Source organism: Macrotis lagotis, chromosome 7, assembly GCF_037893015.1.
Source record: "Macrotis lagotis isolate mMagLag1 chromosome 7, bilby.v1.9.chrom.fasta, whole genome shotgun sequence".
NCBI lineage: Eukaryota > Metazoa > Chordata > Mammalia > Peramelemorphia > Peramelidae > Macrotis > Macrotis lagotis.
The window spans coordinates 96,645,949-96,670,836 of record NC_133664.1 but is presented as its reverse complement, the minus strand read 5'-3'; the positions used below and the strand labels follow the sequence as shown (position 1 = coordinate 96,670,836).

The 24,888-nt window shown below is 43.5% G+C and overlaps 1 protein-coding gene across 2 annotated transcripts; it reads left to right on the top strand.

Annotated features, from left to right (window-relative positions):
* Positions 1 to 303: 303 nt before the first annotated feature.
* ZNF282 (zinc finger protein 282) lies at positions 304 to 24,274 on the top strand. 2 transcript variants are annotated; one of them, XM_074193450.1, is made up of 8 exons: positions 304 to 426; positions 3,912 to 4,331; positions 7,713 to 7,839; positions 9,782 to 9,901; positions 11,734 to 11,853; positions 19,171 to 19,284; positions 22,046 to 22,159; positions 23,527 to 24,274. In XM_074193450.1, exons 2-8 carry the CDS (start codon positions 3,927 to 3,929, stop codon positions 24,270 to 24,272), a joined length of 1,746 nt encoding a protein of 581 aa, XP_074049551.1. In that variant the 5' UTR covers positions 304 to 426; positions 3,912 to 3,926; the 3' UTR covers positions 24,273 to 24,274. The 2 variants fall into 2 exon arrangements, with proteins under 2 accessions (XP_074049551.1, XP_074049552.1); XM_074193451.1 differs by lacking the exon at positions 304 to 426 and adding an exon at positions 1,620 to 1,884.
* The last annotated feature ends 614 nt before the right edge of the window (positions 24,275 to 24,888 follow it).

Sequence of the window (24,888 nt, the reverse complement as noted above, 5' to 3'; positions counted from 1 at the left end):
TCAAGAAAAAGATAGAATAGTCTGGGACAACAGGCAGAATCCAAAGAGATCAATGTAATAAGTATTATGTTTAAGTTCAAATAGTTTTCAGAAGATAAGATAAGGAGACCTGATTTCATTCTAGGAAAAAAGACCTGAGGGATTGAGTTGCGTAGGTATCAACAGGATGACTTAATTGCTATTAAAAGGCTATTATGAAGTTGCATTAAATAGAAATATAATGATATTTGTCCTTCATTCTTGAAAAAGGCCATGCCATCAGGGAGATACCATGACACATAAATTTGAGTGTGTGTGTGTGTGTGGGGGGGGTGGTCCTGTGCTAGGTCACTAGCTTCACTTTCTCCTCCAGAGCCATCTGGGTCCAGTGGACAGAATATCTGATTGGTGTCTCATCTCTGCCCTCCCAAGCAGGGAGAAACAAAGGTAAGGATTCAATTAAATAGACGCGGGGCATCGAAGTTTTCAGAAAAAAAGGAAGTTGTGGGTCCAGAGCAGAGGCAGCCTACCCCAAGAGGGGCAAGCATACCCTGAGACAGGTCTGGATTGCAATCCTTGAACTGGCCAGTTGACTTTGCTTTTTCATCCCCGGGCCAGTTACTCTGTAATGTAATTACATCCTTCTACTAGAAAGCAGCACAAAGTCAGTAGCCTATCGGTGGCGTAGTCTTAGTTTAGGAAAGATAGCAATAGCTTTCTGAATGTTTCATCCCCATGTCCTGACTCACTGTCTGGAGTGTCTCCAGAGTAATAATAACTATTATGTATATAGCAATTGATAGTTGCAACTCTGGGTTCTATTTTTATAACCATTTTACAAATGAAGAAACTGAGTCACACAGAAGTTTCTTGCCCAGGAACCAATAAGTATTTTAAGGAGTTAATAAGTATCTAAGACAAGATGCTCCCCCTAAATGGCATTAATTTTCCACCAGACCATTCCCATTTTCTGAGAGGGAGCTAAGCTCTAGAGAGTTCTTTAATATCCAAGATGAATGAGTTCTTCCCTGAGAAGAAGGTTAGGATGGGAGAGAGACACAAGGTTCGCTGCCCGGACCACCGAGCCGCAGGCTCCTCTTGATGTCAATGGCACCCACTCTCTCAGGCACTGTGGGTACTGTGTTTACAAGTATCTACTGGACCAGACCACGCAATTAGAGACTTGTTTCGGGGGTGCCTTCTCTGGGGCCCCGGGGGGGCGGCTTGGAAGGAGCGCTCTGGGGCTGGCCAGCCTCCTAGCCGGGCTCGGGCTGCCTTGGGTGCGTCGGGCTCTGCGCCGGGCCCTGGGGGCTTGGGGCGCGCTTCGGCCGCGGTCCCCGGGCTGCACTGCGGGATGTGATCTCTGCAACCCCGGCCTTGCGCCGGGGAGCCCGGGGCCGCCCCCATGCTACAGGGGCCCCGGGGTGTGCATGCCGGACCAACGAGTTTGCGGCCCCAGGCGTGCTCTCTGGGGCCCTCGCCCCACGCCGGGCGCTGGCGGGGCGCCCTCGGGGCCCAGCGGCTTCGGGGCCCGGGCCCGGGCCCAGGCCGCGGGCGGGGCGGGGCCGGGCGCGGGGCCCCGGCGGCGGGCGGGCCGCGGGGAGGGGGAGCCGAGGGGGACTGTTTGCTCCTACGGGCTGTAGATGGAGCTGTCCGGCCTCGGCGAGGGGGAAGGAGGCTGCGGAGCGCTCCTCCCTTCCCTGGCCGGCCCGAGAGGGGAACAGGACTCCCAGGATGCAGTTTGTGTCAACACGGCCGCAGCCCCAGCAGCTGGCCATCCAGGGCCTGGGACTGGACAGCGCGAGCTGGAGCTGGGCCCAGGCGCTGCCCCCCGACGAGGTCTGCCCCCAGGAGCCCGGCGCGCCGCGAGCAGGGGAGATGGCCGAGGGCATTCCTCCCATGCAGGTGCCGACCCCCCCCAGCCCCTGGGCCGGCCTCCGGGTGGGGGCGGGGGCGCCGCATCGCTGCCCGGCCTCCGGCCCCCCGGCCGCGGGCGGAGAAGCCGCGGCCGCCGCCCCCCGCCGGGGCCCCCTCCTCCCGTGGACAGAGCAGGAAACTGAGGCCCGGCCGAGGAGGGGCCGGCAGCGGAGCAGGAGGCCGCCGGACCCCGGCAGGCCCTCCCCGCCCGCCGGCCCGGCCCGCTTTGCTACGGGGGAGGGGGGAGGGGGCTGCCGGGGAGGGCTGGCGAGCGCCTTGGGTCGGGGGCTCCGTCCTCGTTGCGGGCCACATGTGGATGAGGACCCTGGGGTCCCCCCCAGAACCCCCGGGGCCTGGTGGGGATGTGGCAGGGCTGCCCCAGGCCCTTTCCAGGACGCCCTCCCTCTTCCTCCTCCTCCTCCTCTCCCTCCTCCCTCCCTCTCTTCTTCCTCCTCTCCTCCCTCCCTCTCTTCCTCCATTCCCTCTTTCCTTCCATCCTCCTCCTCTCCCTCCTCCTCTCCTTCCCTCCCTCTCTTCCTCCATTCCTTCTTTCCTTCCATCCTCCTCCTCTCCCTCCTCCCTCCCTCTCTTCCTCCATTCCCTCTTTCCTTCCATCCTCCTCTCCCTCCTCCTCTCCTCCCTCCCTCTCTTCCTTCCTTCTTTCCTTCCATCCTCCTCCTCTCCCTCCTCTCCTCCCTCCCTCTCTTCCTCCATTCCCTCTTTCCTTCCATCCTCCTCCTCTCCCTCCTCCTCTCCTTCCCTCCCTCTCTTCCTCCCTTCCTTCTTTCCTTCCATCCTCCTCCTCTCCCTCCTCCCTCCCTCTCTTCTTCCTCCTCTCCCTCCCTCCCTCCCTCTCTTCCTCCATTCCCTCTTTCCTTCCATCCTCCTCCTCTCCCTCCTCTCCTCCCTCCCTCTCTTCTTCCTCCTCCTCTCCTTCCCTCCCTCTCTTCCTCCCTTCCTTCTTTCCCTCATCCTCTCTTCCTCCTCCTCTCTCCCTTCCTCTCCCTCTCTCTCTTCCTTCTTTCCTCCTCTCCTCCCTCTCTTCCTTTCTCCCTCCCTTCTTTCTTTTCCTCCTTCCTTTTCCCTTCCTGAACCAGCAAAATGCAAACTGAACCTGAAGTAGGGGCCAGACAGTATGAGAGTTGGGATTAGTTGGTCTCTAGGAGCTGGTGGACCCTTTAGTTTTCCAAAAAACCTTTGATTTGGTGTCTGTGGCTTTCATGTCGCCTGGGGCAGCCCCAGATGTTCACTCAAATACACATGCATGTGTGTATGTATGTATGCTTACATGGGTATGCACTTACATAGAAAACTGCCAACTTGAATAAGTAAATTTTCCAGATAATTAAAACTTATCTCTTAAGGTACCAAAAAAGCCTGCAGGTCAGGGGAGGCATTGGGGTGGAGTGATTTAATTTCTTTAACCATTTTGGGTAGAAATTTTTCCCTTGCCTCATTTAAGAGAATATTCTCACTTAACCCCATTGCCTTGCAAAACAAACAAAAAAAGCAACAAGAGAATATGCTCAAAGTAATCTACCCTTCATCTGCTGCTGCTGCAGTCAAGCTAATTGTACTCTCTCACCACAACTCTCCACCCACTGCCCACACTCTGGCACATGTGAAAAGGCACATTGATCTATCCATACTTACTTTAAAAGGTATTATAAGATGTTCGAAAGCATAAATGTTTGTTAAGTTCATCCCTTAGGGAAAGTGCCACCCTCCACAGACAGTAATATTTGATACTCTAGACTGAAGTCACTGCATTGTTTCAAAATTGACATGTCCAGTTCGTGGGGTGATAGGGATCCTAGAAGACTAAAGGTAGTAGAAATATGGAATCAACTTGAAGGAAGCAGGGAGTGTGAGGAGGTCTTGAGCAAGGAGAAGGGGGTATGGAGCATCCAATGCTGAACAGTCAACTCCTGCTCTAAGACTTTTCCTTAAATCAGTCTCTTGCCTTTGAGAATGATCATCATCCTCATCCATGCCTTTTCTTCCTCTGTCATCAGGCTCAAGAATGGGACATGGACACCAGGCGTCCAATGCCCTTCCAGTTTCCTACCTTCCCAGAGAGGGCACCTGTTTATCCGGACCGAATGATGAGGGAGCCCCAGTTGCCCACGGCTGAGATCTCCCTCTGGACGGTGGTGGCTGCCATTCAGGCTGTGGAGAGGAAGGTGGATGCCCAGGCTAGCCAGCTGCTAAACTTGGAGGGGCGAACAGGGACAGCAGAGAAAAAGCTTGCTGATTGTGAGAAGACAGCTGTGGAGTTTGGGAACCACATGGAGAGCAAGTGGGCTGTGCTGGGGACTCTGCTCCAGGAATATGGGCTGCTCCAGAGGAGGTTGGAGAACATGGAGAACCTACTCAGGAACAGGAACTTCTGGGTCCTCCGTCTCCCTCCAGGCAGCAAAGGCGAGGTCCCCAAGGTAAATCAGGAAGCACAGTACATTGTGGGAGTAGAGAAACAATCATTATGTGTGACAGAGCCCCCCCCATTGATACCTATTGCCTATAGAATGAATAAAGGCCAAACTCCTCTCCATTGGAGCAGATAGGACTCCTTTGGGATTGGCTGAAGCATAGAATAGGTGTAGACCTATTGTAGAGGTAAGACTAGAAAAGTTGATTGAGCTCTATTTTATTTTTCAGGGGTTTTGAGGGAGGGATGTGTCAAACTCAAATAGAAATGGGAGGCCATTAAACTAACCATACCTAAGAGTCCTTTTGGCCTAAGTATTTGCTGAATTTTAAAATGTATTGTTTTCTAAATTTTATTGTATTTTTATTTATCTGTTAAATTCTTCCCAATTGCATTTTAATTTATTTGGGCACATGGGCACATATAGGTTTGACACCTCTGGTGTAGGAAATATAGTATCAGAACTGCATTTTAGGAAGTTTAATCTGGTACTGGAGAACAGAACAGATTGAATGAAGGGAACCTAGATTTTATTTGACCAAACAGCAAGTAGGTTATGGGGAAATATATAAAGATTATATAATTTTAAAAATCTCATTGTAGAAGTAAAAATGGAAGTTCAAAGAAGGTAGAAAGGGAGAAGGGGAGTGGTAATGGTGGTTTTAATTTAGGATAAGGAAGCCTAGGTGTATTTACAGGCAGAGAAGAGGGAACAAGTTTAAAGGAAAAAACTGAATGGGATAGCGAAGAAGAAGGTAATTTGATGGACTAAGTTCTGAAGGAGGTGAGCATCAAAGGATACATGGAAAGGAATTAGCCTTGACAAGGAAGGAGGTGCATTTATTCCTCTAAAATAGGAAGGAAGAAGCATACGAAAAATTTTAAGAAGTCATATTGTATGACCTTGATCTCTAAGTAAAAATTATATGGAAGAGAAACAATCTACTGACATTTTTTAGCCAAATCTGCTAGACACGCAAGGGTATACTGGTAAATGTTTAAAATCCAGCTCTCAGGAAAGGGGTCAGAGGAAGGAAATGGTTCAATACACTTTTAAGTTGGATCTACATTGTTAACAATTCTCTCCATCACTTTAAGTCTAGTCTAAAGCAATAAAACAATAAATCAAACCCTGATTTTGTAGCATTGACTAGTTTCAGAGGTATAAATACACAGACAATTTAATAATCTGCTCTCTCAAGTCAGTTAAGCTGACTCTAGCACATTCCAGGATCAGACATATCACTTAATAAACATACTAACAACTACTTGGAGAAAGGTTCTGGCCAGTGAAAATCCTCCTGCTGGCTTAGAAAAGACCTATTTTTCTTCAAGCAGTTTCCAATACACATCCTTATAGTTCCTTGTGAGATAGTAGCAAATGATTATTTTTAAAGTGCATCATTTCATTTAAGGTTTATAGAATTACTAAACAATTTAGAAATAGATTTTAGAAATATTAAACAATTACCAAGCAAGAAAACTGGGGAGCAGTTAACTTCATGAAGTGGCTGGTTCTTCTTTCAATCTGGTCAATGATAAACTAAAACCAGAGGGATCCCCTCTTTATTTGGTTAGCAAAAAAAGACCTTCACTCTCTCACATCTATTTGGCCTCCATAATAAACTAATGATCTAACTACTGATTCTACCTTCTTTGAGGAATTAAATATACTGCCCATTTTCAGGACACTGTTATAGTATTGATTCTTAACTTCTATAACACAACTGAGGCCTCATCATGACATGCTTCCAGAGTTAGATCACATACATTTTTGGGGGGGTAGGGGGGAAGTTCTGTTTTTGTTTTATTTTCTGAGTTTTCCCTTTTTTACTTTTATGAAATGAGAAAACTTTCCTGTACAAAGAATAGAAAAATGAGAAATGTGCATGAAATGGATGATATATCTTTTATATATAAAATGATGATACATGTTTTATATGGTTTTTCATGTTCCACTGAGAAACCTATACCTATCTGTATGGAGGTGATTTGACCTGCAATTTGACCTGATTACTACTTCATTGTGCTAGATTGATTGAAACCACTTCCAAGAACTTTTAGCGTAGCTTAATTACATTGGACTCCATAAATAATATGCCTGCTTTAGCCTTCCATTCAAGGGTATACACTACACAGAAAGCTAAGTAAGACAGGACCGTATGCTTCCATACTAATATCTCTCTTTCCCCTCCAAATCCTCCTGCCTTTGAGGCTTGCTTTTCATTACTGAGGACACTTCCATCCTCCCTCTCTTGGTGTTATCCTTGACTCCTCTGGCCCCACATATCTAAGAAGTTGCCAAATTTTATTTTTGCTTTCACGATAGCTCTTATCCATTCTAGTCTCCCTTTAGCCCCTCATCCAGAACCCTCATTCTGTTTGTCATCCCATCTCATCTGAACTGTGACAGGAGCTTTTTAACTATTGTTCCTGCCACAAGTCTCACCTTTCTCCTTTTCATCCTCTGCTCAGCTGCCAAGGTGGTTTTCCTAAAGTATAGGTAAAACCATGTCACTTCCCCCACCCTATCCCTAAACCGTGAAGCTTCAGTGGCTCCCTCTTACATCTAGGATGTATCTTCTGTTTGGCATAGAAAGTGCTTTATAACCCAGCCCCTTCCTCCATTTTGAGCCTTTTCACACCTCCCTCCCTTCCACAGATTATGATTCAGCCATACAAGGTTACCTGTTTCTGTGCCTGGCCCCTGGCCCCCAATTGTAGTCTGTTAGTTTCCTCAGCTTCCTTCAAGACTCAGCTCAAATCCCATTTTCGTACTATCTCCCCTTTGTCCCCCTATTCCACACTGCTAGTACCCTCCTTTGTTGGATGATTCCTTTTCCTCCGGGTATCATGTATAGACCTAGATATTTACATGGTGTCTTTCCCCCATTAGAAGGTGAGCTCCTGGTGGGTGGGGACTATTTATTGTTTGCTTTTCTTTATAATCCCAGCACTTTGCACAGTGCCTTATACATAGTAATAAGCCCTTAATGATTGCTTGCCCACCAATTAAAATGAGTAATATGGGAAGTAATTGCTATTGCCGGCAAGTGTTCATTGTAGATTGTAGTGGTCAAGGAAGGTTCATTGAGAAAATGGGACTTGAGGTGGGCCATGAAGGATGAATAGGACTTCCATAAATGGAAAAAAGATAAGGTGGAATTTTTTCAGGCAAGGGGGATATAGTATGAACAAAGTCATGGAAACCAGATGGGTGAGAGAGAGGGATACTGGCTGGAGTGGTGCACTTTGGGAAATAAAGTAGGACTCTGGAGTCATAGGACCTCACTATAGATTGGACTTGGTTTCAGCAAGAAGTGGATAAAGGAAGACCTAGAGGGGAATGATTGCCAGAGGTACTGAATCCAGATACTTGCCATTTCAGGTGCCTGTGACCTTTGTGGATATAGCTGTTTACTTCTCTGAGGATGAGTGGAAGAATCTGGATGAATGGCAAAAAGAACTTTACAATAACCTCGTGAAGGAGAACTACAAAACTCTAATGTCACTAGGTAAAAATTGCCTTTCTCTCCCCTCTCTGTCAGTCTATGCTAAGATAAGGCAAAGGAACAATGGATTAGAATCAGGATAACTGTTATCTAGTCCTGATTGTGTCACTGGCTCACTGCATAGCCTTGGTCCAGGTGATCTCCCTCAGCCTCAGTATTCTCTTTTGTGGAATGGAGGTCATTCCTTTCTACTTCATCAAAGTGGTCTGAGTATCAAATAAAGATTATATCTATGGACAGAAGCAGCATTGTGTAGTGGTTAAAAAACACCAACCTGGATGGCAAGCAGGCCTGGGTTCTGGGGATCATTCTGGGATTCCTGACTCTGTGAACTTGGGCAACAAAACTCTCAGTTTGGCAGCTAAGATTGTCATTTGCAGAATTACAGATATGCATTGATAAAAGGGGTTTCCTCACTGGGAGTCCCCTAAACCAATAAATTTATGGGTAGAGTCCACCCTTTTGGGAGCATTTTGAAACTTAATAAAGACCTCCATGAATGGAAGATGTCACCCAAATCTCTGTTCATACTGTAAGCAAATCAGCTAGCATCTCTTGGAGGGACAACTTGATATGTTGATTACAATAGAGTTAATAAAAATGGTATCTATCACCTGCTCTATCATGCCACCCATACCACTATCAGTTTTAAAGTACAAAAAATCCTATTAATTTGAACCATACTTATTTAGAATTTTTATAGAGAGAGTAGCCTGACATTTATCTTTGCCCTATCTGTAAATGTAGGGTTTACTAAGCAAATTAAGAGTGGAAAAAAAGGATTTCCAGGAGAATGTTGAAACTGCTTAGGAGAGAACAAACTATTTCCAAACATTTTGGAAGCATAATTTTTCATGCAGATGGTTAACATTATACAAATATTAACTACATGTCTCTCATCCATTTTTTCAAATTAAAAATAGTTTAAATTTCTTTTTTAATGATCAAAAATGCATTTTCTCTCCCTCTTAGATTTTTCTTCTCCATCAAACAGCAATAATAATAACAAAAAGGAAAAACAAAATCCTCATAACTAATATGCATCATCAAATAAAACAAATTCCTACATTGGCTGTGTCCAAAAAGTTTACGTCTCCATCAACATCCTGAGTCTGTCACTTCTCAAGAAATAGGGAGAAGACTTGATCATGAGACCTCTGGAATCATGGTTGATTATTATTACATTGACTAAGATTCTTAGGTCTTTCAAAGTTAATTGTCTCTACAATATTAATATTGTATAAATAGTTTACTTGGTTCTGTATCAATTCATACAAGTGTTTCCAGGTCTTATTTCTTTATTAAATATCCTCTAAGGATATTTGCTTGTAAATATTTGATTACTCTTGTTTGAATAAGTAAAAACCCTTTCTTTGAATTATATTCTGTTATTTAGACATCATTAGTTCAAAATTGGCTTTGCCTATCTCTAGCAAGTCAATCCAAAACAAATAGATTTTACAATTGAATATCTATACACATTACTGGCTGTTTCAAAGAGAAGTAGAGGCTCCAAGGGTTGTATTTCTGGGTTTTCCCCTCAGAGGATCATGGCTATGTGTTTTTGCAACTTGCAGAAGGCTTATTCTAAAGCCAGTTGTTTCCTCATGGCTGAGGACGTCATCTTCCTTAAAGGATACGGTATTCATGTGTTCATTCTTTAGACCTTTCTACTCCTCTCTATCCCTTTTCTACAATCTGTAGGCTTAGAATAAGCCACAGTCAATTTGATCAGTTGGTTTTCTTCCAGTTTGGCTACTTTTGCCACTAGATATTTGGCCATTTCTATACCAGTGTTTATGATTTCTCCAATTGACATATTTGCCTAGACTATCAATGGAGTTTTCATGAATGGAGTCTGCCAAGAGTGAACCATGGGTCTTCACTGTTGCTTTGGCTGTGGTTCATGTGGCGAATGTTCCCTTCCCATCGAACCTGTTCACAGGTGCTGAGAATCCAGGGCCCAAACCTGACACCCAGTCTCGAGTGGAGCCCAGGGAGGAGCCCTGCGTCTGGGAACAGCACAACCCAGAGGAGAGAGAAATCCCGATGGATCCCAGTACAGGTGGGCATCTCTGTAGACCAGCAGCCCACATTAGAAAACTTGGGTACTTTATTCAAGTCCTGACCCAACTTCTGTTTGTTTTTGGTTTGTTTTTGCAAGGCAGTGAAGTTAAGTGACTTGCCTAAGGTCACACAACTAGGTAAGTATTATGTTTCTGAGTTTGGATTTGAACTCAAGTCCTTTTGACTACAGGGTTGGTGCTCTATCCACTACACCACCTAGTTGCCCCCTGACCCAACTTCTAATGAAATTTTTGAACCCACCCAGGGTGGCTGCTGCTCTCAGGATAGATTTACCTTCCAAGATCCTTTTACCAAAGAGCTAGAGACTGTGGGAAATAGAAAGGATAGAAATAGAGAGAAAGAAAGGATGGAAATTGAGATGAAGCCAACTTGCTTTGGGAAGCCCCAAGACAGGAGCCCCCCCTACTCTGCCCCCCCCATTACCCAAGGGAATAGAGATGGGGGTCTCCAAACTCCATGCCCTTGTGACTCCAGCTCTTTGCCTTCTTCTACTCTCTGGTAACTCTTCAGACCTAGGTTTAAATTTCCTTGAGATGCACTGAGTGCTTTCATATTGACTTGTGTTCATAGAGGAAGGCAAGAAACAAGCATTTATTAGGCACCTGTAGTATGCCAGGAATTGTCCTAGTGTTTTGCAATTAGTTATTATCTCATTTGATTCTTGTAACAACCTGAGAGAGATGCACTGTCATCAACCCTATGAGGAAATGGGCAGACAAGACAGACTGTGGTTAAATGACTGGCCCAGGGTCACGCAGCTAGGAAGTATCTGAAGCCTGATCTGAATTCTGGTCTTCCTGACTCCAAGCTCAGTGAGCTATCCATTGAACCACCTTCTTGCCTCCAGCTACCTATATAAAGCTGGTGCTTACTGAGCCACCATAAGTAGGACAAGTACTTTTCTCTAGAGAAAAAAATGGGTTTGTCCTGAAGTAGCCCCACACTCTCCACCTGTCTTCTTTGTGATTGATAGCCTGCCTTTACAAGAAATTTGGCCAGGGCCAGGGAGACAGTCTTTGGTTGAGGAAAAGAGCAAAGTCAACTGTCTGCAAGGGGATGAAACCCCTGACCTTGTTGGCACCATGCTCTAAATCATGACTTCTCAACCCAGGATCCCAGAATTTAATTTTTATTAAAAAAAACCCAAAACATTATGATAGTCACATTTAAATATATTCATTTCCTTTACACTCCTATGTACTTGATACAAATATAAATTTAATTTAAAAAGTATATATAGAGAGAATCTGTAGCCTTCATCAGACTGCCAAAGGGGTCTCTGATACAATGAAGGGTGAGGAAACCCTGCCGTAACAAATGTACTAACCAGGATTCCTGCTCATGCTTATTCCTGTTTTGGGTGGATCCTTCCTTTGATCTCTCATTTTGAGAGGCAGGCTGTATCTTGAAACAAGCCCTGAACTGGGAGACCTGCCCCTGGACCCCACCTCTGTTTCTTAAGTGGCTCTATGACCATGGCTAAATCTCTGGGTATGTTTCCTCCTCAGTCAAATGGACCTAATGATGCCTGTGTCATCTACCTCCTAGGGTGTTGTTAGGAGCATCCAAGGAAATACTTGCATGTCAAGTACCTTGCAGTCATGAAAATGGCCTTTCCCCCCTTTCCGTTTCTTTTTTGCTGCACAGGATCCCCAACGACTCTGCTTCCCATTTTACCCTAGTTCAATTTAGGCTTGTGCTCCCTCAAAGGTTTTGCCAACTGTCTGTTACTCTGGACTCCAGCACAAAAATAATAATTAACTACGAGGGAGAAAGGAATGATGTAATGATGCTATTCTCTGTTCTTAGCTCTAGAAGCTCTGATTCAAGCACCTGCTGCTTCCTCTCAGGTGAAGAGGGAAGAACCATTGTGTGCCAGAGTTCAGAGGTGCTCAGAAGAAAGGGAAATTGTGGCAGACACTGTTACTGGTAAGTGAGTGGAAAGAACCTCTGCTGACTTCTGGGGGGGGGCACTGTCTGATAGAGATGGGTGATAAACATGGGTGAAGCTCTATCACCTCCCCTCCCACAAGGTGCCTTTCTATCCTAAGCTTCTGAGATTCATATTGATAACACACAGGATTCTCTCTCAAGGTCAGATTTCTAGCAAGTTCAACCATGGTTCAACCAAGTTCAACTATCCTGTAAGTGATAATGGCTTCAGAAGAGAGGATGATAGGGTCACAAAGCCCATTCATTTCACTTTGTAGGAGAGGTAGGGAATTCCTCCCATACCCTCACCATGGCAATTGTGTAAGAATGCCTGATTTCTCTCACCTCTCCATCCCAGGGACCTTTCTTCTTCAAGGCAACTGGAAGCAAACTCAGCTGATCCAGGTCAGAAAGATAGGACTACCCAAGTGGTTGATCTCAAAGCTGCTGTCATTATGCGCTGTCAAAGGATTGAGCCTGTGGAGCTACCAAGGCAGCTTATCCTCCATCTGTGATCACCCAAACACATTAGGTTGATGCCACCCCACTTTGGGGGTGCCACTCCTAGAGTCCCTTGGTCCTTCCCATATGCTAGCCATCTTTTCACATCTATGAGGGCATTGTTCCTTTAGTCAGCATTCACGCCCGACTCTCTGCAGGATCAACACTTCCTTATCTCCTTGGCAAGACTAGGCTCAATCATCTACCTTCTCATTAACCATACATCTACCAATGGGTTTGAAGACCTAAATTTCCAATTAATTAGGCAACCAAAGGACCAAAAGGACTGAGCATTGGTCTTAGGGGTGTGGGAGATATGAATTCAAGCTGCTTCAGGTCCTCAATAGTTGGGTAATCCTAGGCCAGTCATTTAACTTCTTACAGCCTTGGTTTCCTCATCTATAAAACTGGAATAATAATAGCAACTATCTCCCTAAGTTGTTGTGAGAATAAATGGAACACCAACATTTCATAAGCCTTAAAATGTTATTTAAATGTCAACTATGTTATTTATCACCCCATTCTTACCACTGCTCCATCAGTGGTGAGGTTTCCATGCTATGAATGGAAGCAGCCATGTGCTTTGCTCCTGTTCAAGCTTCTCAGCATCAAAATAGCCTAAGAAGTCATTCTAAACAAACAGATTAAGGCAGCACAGAATAGAAGCAACAATAGAAAGGAAGACAAAGAAAGACTGCATTTTTTAAAAAATCTGCACATGTATATATTTCATCAATACTTTTTATCTTTATATCATCATAATTTCAACACTTTCCTTCCGCCCTCCTTCCATGTAAACCCCACCCCAAACAAAGAAAAACAGGTGAAAATATCTGAGACAGTGACTATATGACTGTGTACACAGGCATATACAGATGGCAATTTCATCCTTGAAGTCCCCTGCCTCTGTGCCAGGAAGTGGTACGCATATTTATTATCTGCTCTCTGGGACTTTTCATGAATTTTTTTGAGTTTAGTTTCCTTTTCATGATCTTTTCATTTATGTTTTTAGTACATGTTGTTCTTTTCCTTCTGCTTATTTTGCTCTCCCTCAATCCATACAAATCTTGCCATTAAAAAAAATTCTTCATAGTTGTCATTTCTCATTGTGAAATAGCATTCCATCCTAGCCATATACAATAGTTCTTTTCTGTCATCTTCTAGTAGAAGCTACATAATTCACAACTGGCTAGGGAAAGAATTCCTAAGGAGATACCAGATCAAGAAGATTATAAATGGCAGAATGAGCTATTTCAAATATATTCAATTTTTAAAACTTTTGCCAAGAAAACAACAACAAAATCAATGGAATTAGAAGAAAAAAAAATGGATTGGGAAACAGTATTTGTATCAAATATCTCTAATAAAAGTCTGAAATCCCAAGCCTGAAGCAACTTGATAAAAATCATTATAGACCAAGAATCATCTCCCAATAGAGATGCTTGGTTAAAGGATGTGAACATTTTTCCAAAAAAAAAAAAAAAATGCCAACTACCAACAAGTATCTAAAAAAGAATTTATAGAGAAATGCAAATTGAAACAACTGAATGATGACTTTATGTCCATGAGCAGACTTGACACATTAATAAATGGGCAGCCCGGTGGCACAGTGGATAGAATACTGTTCCTGAAGTCAGGAAGACCTGTGTTCAAGTGTTGCCTTGGACTTTACTAGCTGTGTGAGCCTAGGCAAGACACTCAACCTTTGTTTGACTCAGTTTTCTTTTGTATGAGGGAGATAATAACTCCTGCCTTCCAATCTATGGCAAGTGCTATATTAATGTTAGTTGTTTATTAGGATTAAAAATTAAATTAGAATTAAATTAAAAAATTATCATCATATTGATAAAGATGAAAGAAGGTAATGTCAGAAAAACTGAGCTGCATTAAAAGGCATACCCAGTAGATAGAGCACCAGCCCTGGAGTCAGGAGGACCTTAGTTCAAATCTGGCCTCAGACACTTAATAATTACCTAGCTGTATGACCTTGGGCAAGTTATTTGACTCCATTGCCTTACAAAAACCAAATAAATAAATTTTTAAAAAAGAACTTTGTAGCTTATTCAGGAGATGATAGTTTGTTATTTTTTTAAAAAGGCATTATGTCTAGGGGAAGATTCTCATCAGACTTTTTGGGTGCCATGATGACTTGGATGGGGAATGCTGGGAGAAAGGGAGTTAGATATGTTAGACACAATAACCTTGTTCAAGCTTTAAAGGACTGTCATACCGGGGGAAAAATTCAACTTGTGGTTTGACCCCAGAGGACAGAACCAAGAGTAGTAGGCAGAAAGTGCAAAAAGAACAATTTCACTTAATGTTTAAAAAAAAGGAAAAATCAGGGCAGCTAGGTGGTGTAGTGGATAAAGCACCGGCCTTGGAGTCAGGAGTACCTGGGTTCAAATCCAGCCTCAGACACTTAATAATTACCTAGCTGTGTGGCCTTGGGCAAGCCACTTAACCCCATTTGCCTTGCAAAAAAAAACCTAAAAAAAAAAAAAAGGAAAAATCCCAACAACTTGCCAACAAACAACTAGAGCTGTCTCAAAGTGGAAGAAGCTGTATGGAGAGGGGGTGGGCTCCCCATTCTTGCAAGTCTTCCAACTGATGGTCACTTGTCATGTGGGAACTGTTGGGAATTCCATATATATATATATATATATATATATATATATATATATATATATATATATATGTTAATCTGGGCAGCCTCTGAGTTTTTCCTTCTGGCTCTCCAGTTCTGTGATTTTGGTGGAATAATGCATCAATCTAGCCTTTCTGGAATGATGTGAGAAAAGTTACTTAATTGTCCATCTCTTTTGACCTAGAAATACCATAACTGAGTTTATACCCAAAGGAGGTCAGTAATAGAAAGGACCCATTTCTATCTGAATATTCAGAGCAGCACTGTGTAAAATAGTAAAGAGCTAGGAAACAAACTGTGTGTGACCAGCATTTGGGAAACAACTCAACCAATCTGAGCACAGAATACTATGCTGTCAGATAGGACAAATATGAAGAGTTTAGAGAAACTTGAAAAAATCTGTATGAACTGGTACAAGAGAAAGCAAGAAAGAACAAAAAAAGCAATTTTAAATGACTACAGTCAACAGTAACAGAGCTCTGGTCAAATACAATGGCCAGCTTTGGTTCCAGTGACAAAAGCAGTAATCCTTCCTTTCTTTTGATATATAATAAAGTGTACAAGTAGAAAATGGTAAACTTCAAAAATAGAAAGCAGCATGTATCATCAGTCAAAATCACTATTATAAGTGCTTTTGCTTGCCTGTTTTTTCAGGAAATATGCTATGAGAGAAGTAACTCAGGGCGGCTAGGTGACACAGTGGATAGAGCACCGGCCCTGAAGTCAGGAGTACCTGAGTTCAAATCCGGTCTCAGACACTTAATAATTACCTAACTGTGGGGCCTTGTGCAAGCCACTTAACCCTGTTTGCCTTGCAAAAACCTTAAAAAAGAGAGAGAGAGAGAGAGAGAGAGAGAGAGAGAGAAGTACCTCATGTGTAAAACCAATACATACATACATACATATATATATATCAATGCCAATAAATAGGGGAAAAAAGATGCAGCAAAATATGCTGATAATGGGGAATTCATAAAGTGAAGTAACAGTGGAAAAGTAAGAAGACTATAAATCCTGGACTGAAGAACCATACAAAAAAGCACAGCAGTCCAGGGCTATTTGGGGTTGAGGCAAATAGCTTTTCATATCTCAGGAACATTCAAGAGCATCTCTGTAGAAAGTACAGTAATCAATAACTAAGTAAGCAGATTTAGGATTTGAAAAAGGGACCTTAGAAATTCATACCAATGGGGCGGCTAGGTGGCATAGTGGATAAAGCATTGGCCCTGGAGTCAGGAGTACCTGGGTTCAAATCCGGTTTCAGACACTTAATAATTACCTAGCTGTGTGGCCTTGGGTAAGCCACTTAACCCCATTTGACTTGCAAAAAAAAAAACTAAAAAAAATTTAAAAAAAAGAAATTCATACCAATGATCAATGACATCTAGAATACATGTTGTTTAAGAATATGTTTTTTGAAAGATTTTCAACAAATATAGCAAAAAATAAAAGTAAAGTGGAACTGTACGTCACTGGAGTAACTTCTGTTGTTTGGCTGGAAAATTGCCATTCATTAATCAATCTTTTATAAAATGCCTACTATATGCAAAACACAGGCACTGAGGAAGATGCAAAAATCACTAAGATATTGTTGCTACTTAATCCAAAAGCTCTCTGAAGAAAATAATTCCTTCAATGTAGAATGGAGCTAAAGGAAGCTGGTGACTTGTGAGAAATCAAGAAACAATAAAACAAAACCAAAAGAATGAAAAACTAGAAGAAAATGTGAAATATCTCATTGGAAAAACAACTGACCTGGAAACTGGAAAACAGATCCAGGAGAGATAATTTAAAAATGGACTAGATGAAAGTCCTTTCTCAAGAAATTTTCCAGGAAAACCCTGGATATTCTAGAAGCAGAGGGTAAAATAGGAATTGAGGGAATCTACTGATCACTTCCTAAAAGAGATCCTAAAATGAAAATTGCCAGGAATATTATAGCCAAATTTCAAAACCCCCAAGTTAAAGAGAAAATATTAAAGCTCGGGGTGGCTAGGTAGCACAGTGGATAGAGCATCAGCCCTGGAGTCAGGAGTACCTGAGTTCAAATCCAGTCTCAGACACTTAATAATTACCTAGCTGTGTGGCCTTGGGCAAGCCACTTAACCCCATTGCCTTGCAAAAAAAAAATATTAAAGCAGACAGAAAGAAACAATTCAGATAATATAGGATTTAGCAGCTTCTACACCAAGGGCTCATAGGGTTTAGAATATGATATTCCAGAAGGCAAAAGAGCTTGGATTACAACTGCGAATCAGCTCTCCAGCAAAACTGAACATTCTTTTTCAAGGGAAAAGATGGACATTCAATGAAATGGGACTTTTGAACTCTCCTGATAAAACAACCAGAGCTAAACAGGAAGTTTGATCTTCAAATACAGGACTCAGGTGAAACATAGAGTGGCCAGGAAGAGTAAATTATGAGGGATTTAATGATGCTGAGCTGCGTGTATTCCTACATGGGAAGATGAAACTGATAACTCATATGAACCTTCTCATTTATTAGAGCAGTTAGAAGGAGCATATATAGACAAGGCACAGGGTGGGCGTTGAATTTGAAGATAAATACTTTAAAAACATGGAGTTAATGGGGGAGAAAAGGAAAGGAGAGGAAGTATGGGATAAGTTATTCCACATAAAAGATGCAAGAAAAAGCTTTTGCAATGGAGGAGAACAGGGAAAGGTGAGGGCTAGTGAGTGAAGCTTTACTCTCATTGGCAGTGGTTTCAGAGAGGGAATAATATACACACTCAATTGGGTATGAAATCTATCTAACCCTAGAGGAAAAGAGGAGAGAAAGGGATGGGAGAAAAGGGGACAGGGAGAGAGGAGAGTTGGGGGGGTAGATGATAGAAGAGAGAGAAGATTTTGGGAGAGGAAATTGGATGCAACACATTTCTGAGGAGGGATATAGTGAAAAGAGAATAGAATAAATGGGGATGGGGGAATAGGTTGGAAGGGAATATAGCTATCAAAAGCAACTGTGGGAAAAAAATTGAAGCAATTTCTCTGATGAACTTATGATGAAGAATGCTATCCATTACAAAGACAGAGCTGATCATGACTGAATAGAGACTAAAGCACATATTTTTCACTTTCTTTTTCTTTTTTTTCTTTTTTCTTTTTTTTTAGGTTTTTGCAAGGCAAATGGGGTTAAGTGGCTTGCCCAAGGCCACACAGCTAGGTAATTATTAAGTGTCTGAGACTGGATTTGAACCCAGGTACTCCTGACTCCAGGGCCGGTGCTTTATCCACTATGCCACCTAGCTGCCCCACACTTTATTTTCCTTGATATTTCTCTTTCTTCATGTGGGGGATGGGGTGGTGGAAGTTATGGCATGTCTATTATTGTAGTAATGTGTTTCATGGGCACACATTTTTAACCTTCACCAGGTAACTTGCTTTCTCAATGAGGGGGGAATGGAGTGGGAGGAAGGAAGAGAATTTGGAACTCAAGGTTTTAGAAGTAAATGTTGAAACTTACTTTTTTTGCATGTAACTAACTGGGGAAAAGTTTAATAATAAAATAGAGTTAGGAAAAAAAGATAGTTATTCCTTTTCATGAAGATCACAATCTGGTTGAGGGAAGAATGGTATGAAACATACACTAATAGCAATATATTACAGAATTGAATGAAAAAGACAAAATAATGAGTTGGAGGAAGGAAAGGCCATGTCTTGCTGAACAGATCAGGGGAAACTTCATGGAAGCAGGGGGATTTGAACTGGGTCTTAAAGAATAGGTAGGAACCAATATCAAAATTTTTGCTGCCATGGGGTGGGGGAGGGGAGAAAAGAGGGTGGTAGAAAAATGTGGAACTTATAAGCTTACAAAAAGATGATGCTGAAAATTCTTTGTGTGTAATTAGAAAATAAAATTACATAATTAAAAAAATAGGTGGGACTTCAGGAAGGGGAGATAGAAGGAGGGCATTCCAAGAATAGGGAATGTTGAGCCAAGATATGCTATGAGAAAATGCTGAATGTATAAAAGGGATGACAAATGATTCAATTTAGGGAGAAAGGAGGGTTCAATTTGTCTCTCAGGGTAAATTTGTTTCTAATTACTCAAAAGGGGAAATGGGGATAGTTTAGGATTATTATTACCAATTTTACTAGGGGGTGGAAAAATGAGGAAACAAGTTAATGTCTTTTTCCTCCCCACAACAGACTCCCCAATTTCTACCCAGGACATCTTATCCCGGATAAAGCAGGAGGAGCAACATTGTGTGTGGGATCAGCAGGATTTGGAGGAAAGGGACATTCCCACAGACCCCAATTCAGGTGAGAAAAAGGTCACTGGTTCCAGAATACCAAGCACAAGTTAGTATGTTGAACCCAGTTTTATACAAGTCTGGTGGTGAGCTTTTACAAGATTTGGTCAAGAGGCTGTTTCCAAAAAAACAAACCAAAGAGCAGCTACAATTTGATTTTTTGAGGAAGTTGTAGATATAGGGTGAATTCATAAGCATGAATTTTTACAACATTCATGAGAAGATGTCATAAAAATCAGAGAATCATGGAATAGCAGAAGCTCAGAAAGGTATAATTTGCTAAAGGTCACATGACATGTAAGTGGCTGGGCAACTTAAATTTGAATTTAGATCTCCCAACTCCTAGTATACTCATCTTTCCATCATAGCACTCTAATCCTTGGAACAATGTATTGCTGTGTTCATTTAACTGTAGTGCTCAATATAGCCTAATCTTTCATTTTTGAAGCAGACAGGACAAAAATAAAGAGATTCTAATAGTTCTATATATGTCTATGTCAGAGAGTACCTTCCCTCTTTGGTGATCAATCCTAATTCTAATTAGAATTATTCTTGGGAAACTTGGAAGGACATATTCTGGAAGAATAAAAGATATGTTGACAGTTCATTGGGCTAGAATAGAGAGATGGTACTTTAAAAGTATATTACTTGATAGTTACAAAACTTTAGCTATATTACTCTTTTTTGTAGAAAGAGGAAGCCAGAGAAGACTCTGGGTCTCCTTGTAGCTCCTGGATTTTACTCTTTTGATTGTTGTTGTTGTAGTTTGTCCTTCTGTCTCAAAGAAGATCTTGACATCTGAGAGATGATGCCATTGTCCCCAGAGAAAGATTGAGAGTTGTTGAAAGTGAAGGATTTCACTACTAGCCCTGGAGCTGAAATAGCTCAGGATTTATTTCAAATGTCTGCAAATTTTACAGATTAAAACCTTTTTTTTTTCTGAAGAGATCAGCAAGCTACTTGTAAATGGCATGGAAAGGGCAAATAACAAAGTTTTAGGCAAAACTGCCTGAGGATAAGAATGAAAGGAAACCCAGTCATAAGAGCTGGCTTAGACTCAAGGGAGTTTGGTCACATGGAATAGAGGCTTATAGTTCTCCAGTGGCCCATTCTGGGAGCACATGGTTCTAGGAGAGTGACAGACAGACAGACAGACAGACACACCATCCTGGTGGAGGAAAGAAGAGATTTCTAGGTCCCCACACTTAAATGCATTTCCATAGTGGGTTGAACAAGGGTGATGCTTGGTTTAGCTTCAGGCTCCAGGTACTCTCCAATACACATGCCATAGGTGCAGTCCTCCAAGGAGGGGCAAAGACAGTGATGGTCTACTCGCTAGTCTTACCTGTCCCAAAGTTCAACACATTTCCTATGGCTCAAGATGACTGTGACACCTACTTGGCCAAGTTTGAAAGTCAAGAGGAAGTTCTTTAACAGAACATATAGGATTTTTTTTTAATAGTACAAAAGATTACAAAATTCGTTTCCAATTTTGGATTTAATCTGTGCAAAGTCATCAGCTTCACTTTCTCCTCTGGAACCATCTGTGTCCAGAGACCAGATATAGATCTGATGGATAGAGATGGCCCTGAATGCTGTGGAAGATCTTGACCTTTCGAACTAAAGGTCTTTAACAGATTTCAGTTTAACTGAGCCAATGCTCAGTCACATTCAATGATTCAAGCAGGTAAGAAAGAAACAATGCAAAAAATTCCTCTTTTGCTTAGTTTCAAAAAGAAAAAAATCAGTTTGGGTGGGAAGACCCTCAGTATTTCTGGCCAAAACAGAAATCATTGCTACTTACATTCATGCTGGGATTAACAACCAAGAAAACTGCTCCCTGATTGAGGACAGAGGGAAAAACCAACATCTTAGCCCAACCTGCATCATGAACTCCTAAGCTTTAAGATTTTTAATTACAGTTGTTACTAGTGATTTTTCTCTTCAATCCTCTAGTGTCTGAAGCTGATTATTTGGGGTTTTTAAATTTTGTTTCTTGTTTGTTTATTCTTTAAATTGCAACATTCAAAACCTGTAAATCAGTGGAACTATCTCATGGGTCCCAAAAGAGGGAAGATCACTGACACAGAGTTTAAAGGCATCTCAGAGACCATCTAGTCCAATTTTCTTCAGCCCACAGATGAGGAAAGCTGAAGGACAGAGAGGCCAAGTAACTTGCCACAGGGTCACACAGTTAACAACTGTTTCAAGTAGAATTGGAACTCAGGTCTTTTAACTCCAAATTTAGTGTGCTCTTTCCCAGAGGTTCTTTTGACCTCATTATCCTGTTGAGGAGTTTTTCTGCTACTGCCTTCAGGGAACCTAAGGTACCTTGGTACCCAATATAGTTTGCTCCCTTATTGCTGCTGCTGCTTATTTGATACTCATTTAATCAAACCCTTGAAGTCATCCCAGGTCAGTTGTTTTTTTTTTCTTTTTTATCCTCTTCTCTGTTCTTCAAAGCACTGAGGTATCTCATCAATTCATTGTTTTCCTCTGTGGTGTAGTAGGAAGAATTATGGGACTGAAGGTTAAAAGTCACTAATGTTCTATTGCCTTTGCAGGTCAAGCCATTTTCATGTCTCTGATCCCTCATTTTCTCCTCAGTCACGTGTGGATGTTAGTCCTTATTCTTCCAACCTTACTGGGATACTACTAGGATTAAATGGGGTCATAAATGGCATTGACAGACAAAAATTTTGAATACTTTGCTGGGGTTCTCCTTAGGAGTTAGTCACTTCTAATGTTGCCCTTTTTTTTGACCTGCCCAGAATCTCTGATCTCAGCACATGATATTCTATCATGGATCAAACAGGAAGAGGAGCCATATCCCTGGGGCCCACCAGATTCAATGGAGAGGGACATGGCCATTGATGCCAGTGGTGGTGAGTAAAGCCCTCTGGGAACATGTCAAGGGAACATGTAAAGGTTTGATATAGAATATTGAGCTGAGGTCAGGAAGTCCCAGTTTCATAGTCTCTCATTGCTAGTTGCTTGAGCTCCTGCAAAAGAAGGACCCATTCAGTTTTTTTTTTTTAGGTTTTTTGCAAGGCAAATGGGGTTAAGTGGCTTGCCCAAGGCCACACAGCTAGGTAATTATTAAGTATTTGAGGCTGGATTTGAACCCAGGTACTCCTGACTCCAGGGACAGTGCTTTATCCACTGTGCCACCTAGCTGCCCCACCCATTCAGTTCTTGCTGAGAATGAGAAATCTTTGGGGCAAAAGCCAGGCCCCCATGCCAAAGAAAACTGGTCCACAAACTGTCTCTAGTTCTCATCACAGGCCATCTCAGACGCACTTAGTGTTGTGCCCATTGTGGAGTTTGTTGTTGTTATTGTTGAGTCAGTCATTTCAATCTCATCTGACTCTGTGCCCTATTTGGGCACAAACACCACAATGGTTTGCCTTTTCCTTCTCTGTCCCATTTTACAGATGAGGAGACTGAGGTAACCAGGGTGAAGTCTGAGGCTGTATTTGATCAAAGTTGCTAAATTTTTCAAAACTGATTATTTTGACAATATTATTATTAGATAAAGTGTTCTCTAGGTTCTGTTGATTTGACTTTTGCATCAGTTCATGCAAGTTTTCCCAGTTTTTCTGAAACCATCCTCTTCATCAATTCTTACAACACAAATTGTATTCTATTACTTTTTTTTGTTTTTTTGTTTTTAGTTTTTGTTTTTTTTGCAAGGCAAACAGGGTTAAGTGGCTTGCCCAAGGCCACACAGTTAAGTAATTATTAAGTGTCTGACTCCAAGGCTGGTGCTTTATCCACTATGCCACCTAGCTGCCCCTGTATTCTATGACTTTCATATACTCTTATCTTGTGGAGCCATTCCTCCATCAGCAGGTACCCCCTCAGTTTTAATTCTTTGTTACTACAAAATGAGGTGCTGTACATATTTTGGTACATATGGGTCCTTTTCCTCTTTGTTTGACTTCTTCGGGACATCAATCCAGTAGGGATATTGCTGTGTTAAAGGATATGCACCATTTTATAACTTTGGGGGTGCACTTTCAAATCACTTTCCAGAATGGCTAGACTTGCTTCTATGCCAGGAGGCATCAGATTTTCATGAACAAAGGATTGTTATCATTATTATTAGTATTAGAATAATATATGTAGTCTACCTGTCTCATAATGTTATTAAAGATCAAATGAGATAATCTATGTGAAATCCCTTGAAAGAGTCAAGTATTTAGGGTATTCTTATTCTTCTAAGTTGTACGAGCTTTTTGCTGTCTCCTAGGTGATGGTATGCTGATGGCCAAGAATTCTGCCCTCCCCGTCCCCCAGCACCAGCCCCACCCGCAGAGCATGGCCCCGCCGCCCGGGCCTGAGAACCCAGGAGGGGGGCCCAGCCGGGGGGTCGCTGGGATGCTCGATGACCTGTTCCCCATGGTGCCGAGGGATCGGGGCGTCTGTGAAGGCCTGCACAGCCCCCCGGGGAGCCCGCCCGGGGACAGCGGGGGCGCCGACGGCAGCGGCACGGCGGAGCCCCAGCGCGGCCGCTTCCTCCCGGCCGGGCAGGACGCGCCCCACTTCTGTCTTCAGTGTGGCAAGACGTTTGACGTTCGGAAGAGCCTGATGATCCACCACCGCAGCCACACCAAAGACCGGCCCTTCGAGTGCGCCGAGTGCGCCAAGAGCTTCAACTGCCACTCGGGCCTGATCCGCCACCAGATGACCCACCGGGGCGAGCGGCCCTACAAGTGCTCCGAGTGCGAGAAGACGTACAGCCGCAAGGAGCACCTGCAGAACCACCAGCGCCTGCACACGGGCGAGCGGCCCTTCCACTGCGCCCTCTGCGGCAAGAGCTTCATCCGCAAGCAGAACCTGCTCAAGCACCAGCGCATCCACACGGGCGAGCGGCCCTACCAGTGCGCCGAGTGCGGCAAGAGCTTCCGCTACAAGGAGTCGCTCAAGGACCACCTCCGCGTGCACGGGGCCGGCCTCGGGGGCCCCCGGCCCCGCCAGGCGCAGGAGCGGGACTAGGCCCGGGCGGGGCGGGGCGGCGCGGGCGGGCGGGCGGGGGCGCTGACCCCCGGGGGGGCGCCAGAGAGCGGGGCCGGCCCCTCCCGGCCGGCTCCGGCTCAGCCCCTCGCCTGGGCCCGACGCTGCGGAGGAGACCCCTGGAAACCTGGGCAGCCAGGTTTGGTCCGCCCTGCCCACCCTGAATGCAGAGCCTCGGTCTTCACTCACCCGGTGGACCACGGACCGGACAGGCCCGCCGCAAAGCCCTGCCCAGGCGTTGGGAGCAGTCGCAGAAGGTGCGGTGCCGGTCTTAGACGGAGCACCGGTACGGTCAGGGGCGGCGGGCGCTGCTGGGCCTGGGCCCACCCTCGCCCCCAACCTCGCTTCTCACACCTAAGTAGGGGATAGGAAGGGGACCCTCCTGTAACTCCCTCCTTTACCGGATAGGATCGTGGACCCAGAGCAAGGGAAGCCTGTTGGGAGGCACGGCCCCCCGGAGTGGCGAGCAGGGATCCCCAGGGCCCATCCAGGCCTGAAGGGACAATCACTTATACTGCAGGTCAGAGAGGCCCTACAGAAAAAAGGGACAGAACGAGGGATGGGGATTTCACATCATCTTTGAATAGTGCTTTAGACT

Bases quoted from the DNA above. Each gene is read 5' to 3' on its own strand.
- ZNF282 (XM_074193451.1), top strand. From the start codon at position 1,714: ATGCAGTTTGTGTCAACACGGCCGCAGCCCCAGCAGCTGGCCATCCAG. The intron at 1,885-3,911 runs GTGCCGACCCCC...CTCTGTCATCAG, and splicing joins AGGGCATTCCTCCCATGCAG to GCTCAAGAATGGGACATGGA. The intron at 19,285-22,045 runs GTGAGAAAAAGG...TGACCTGCCCAG, and splicing joins TCCCACAGACCCCAATTCAG to AATCTCTGATCTCAGCACAT.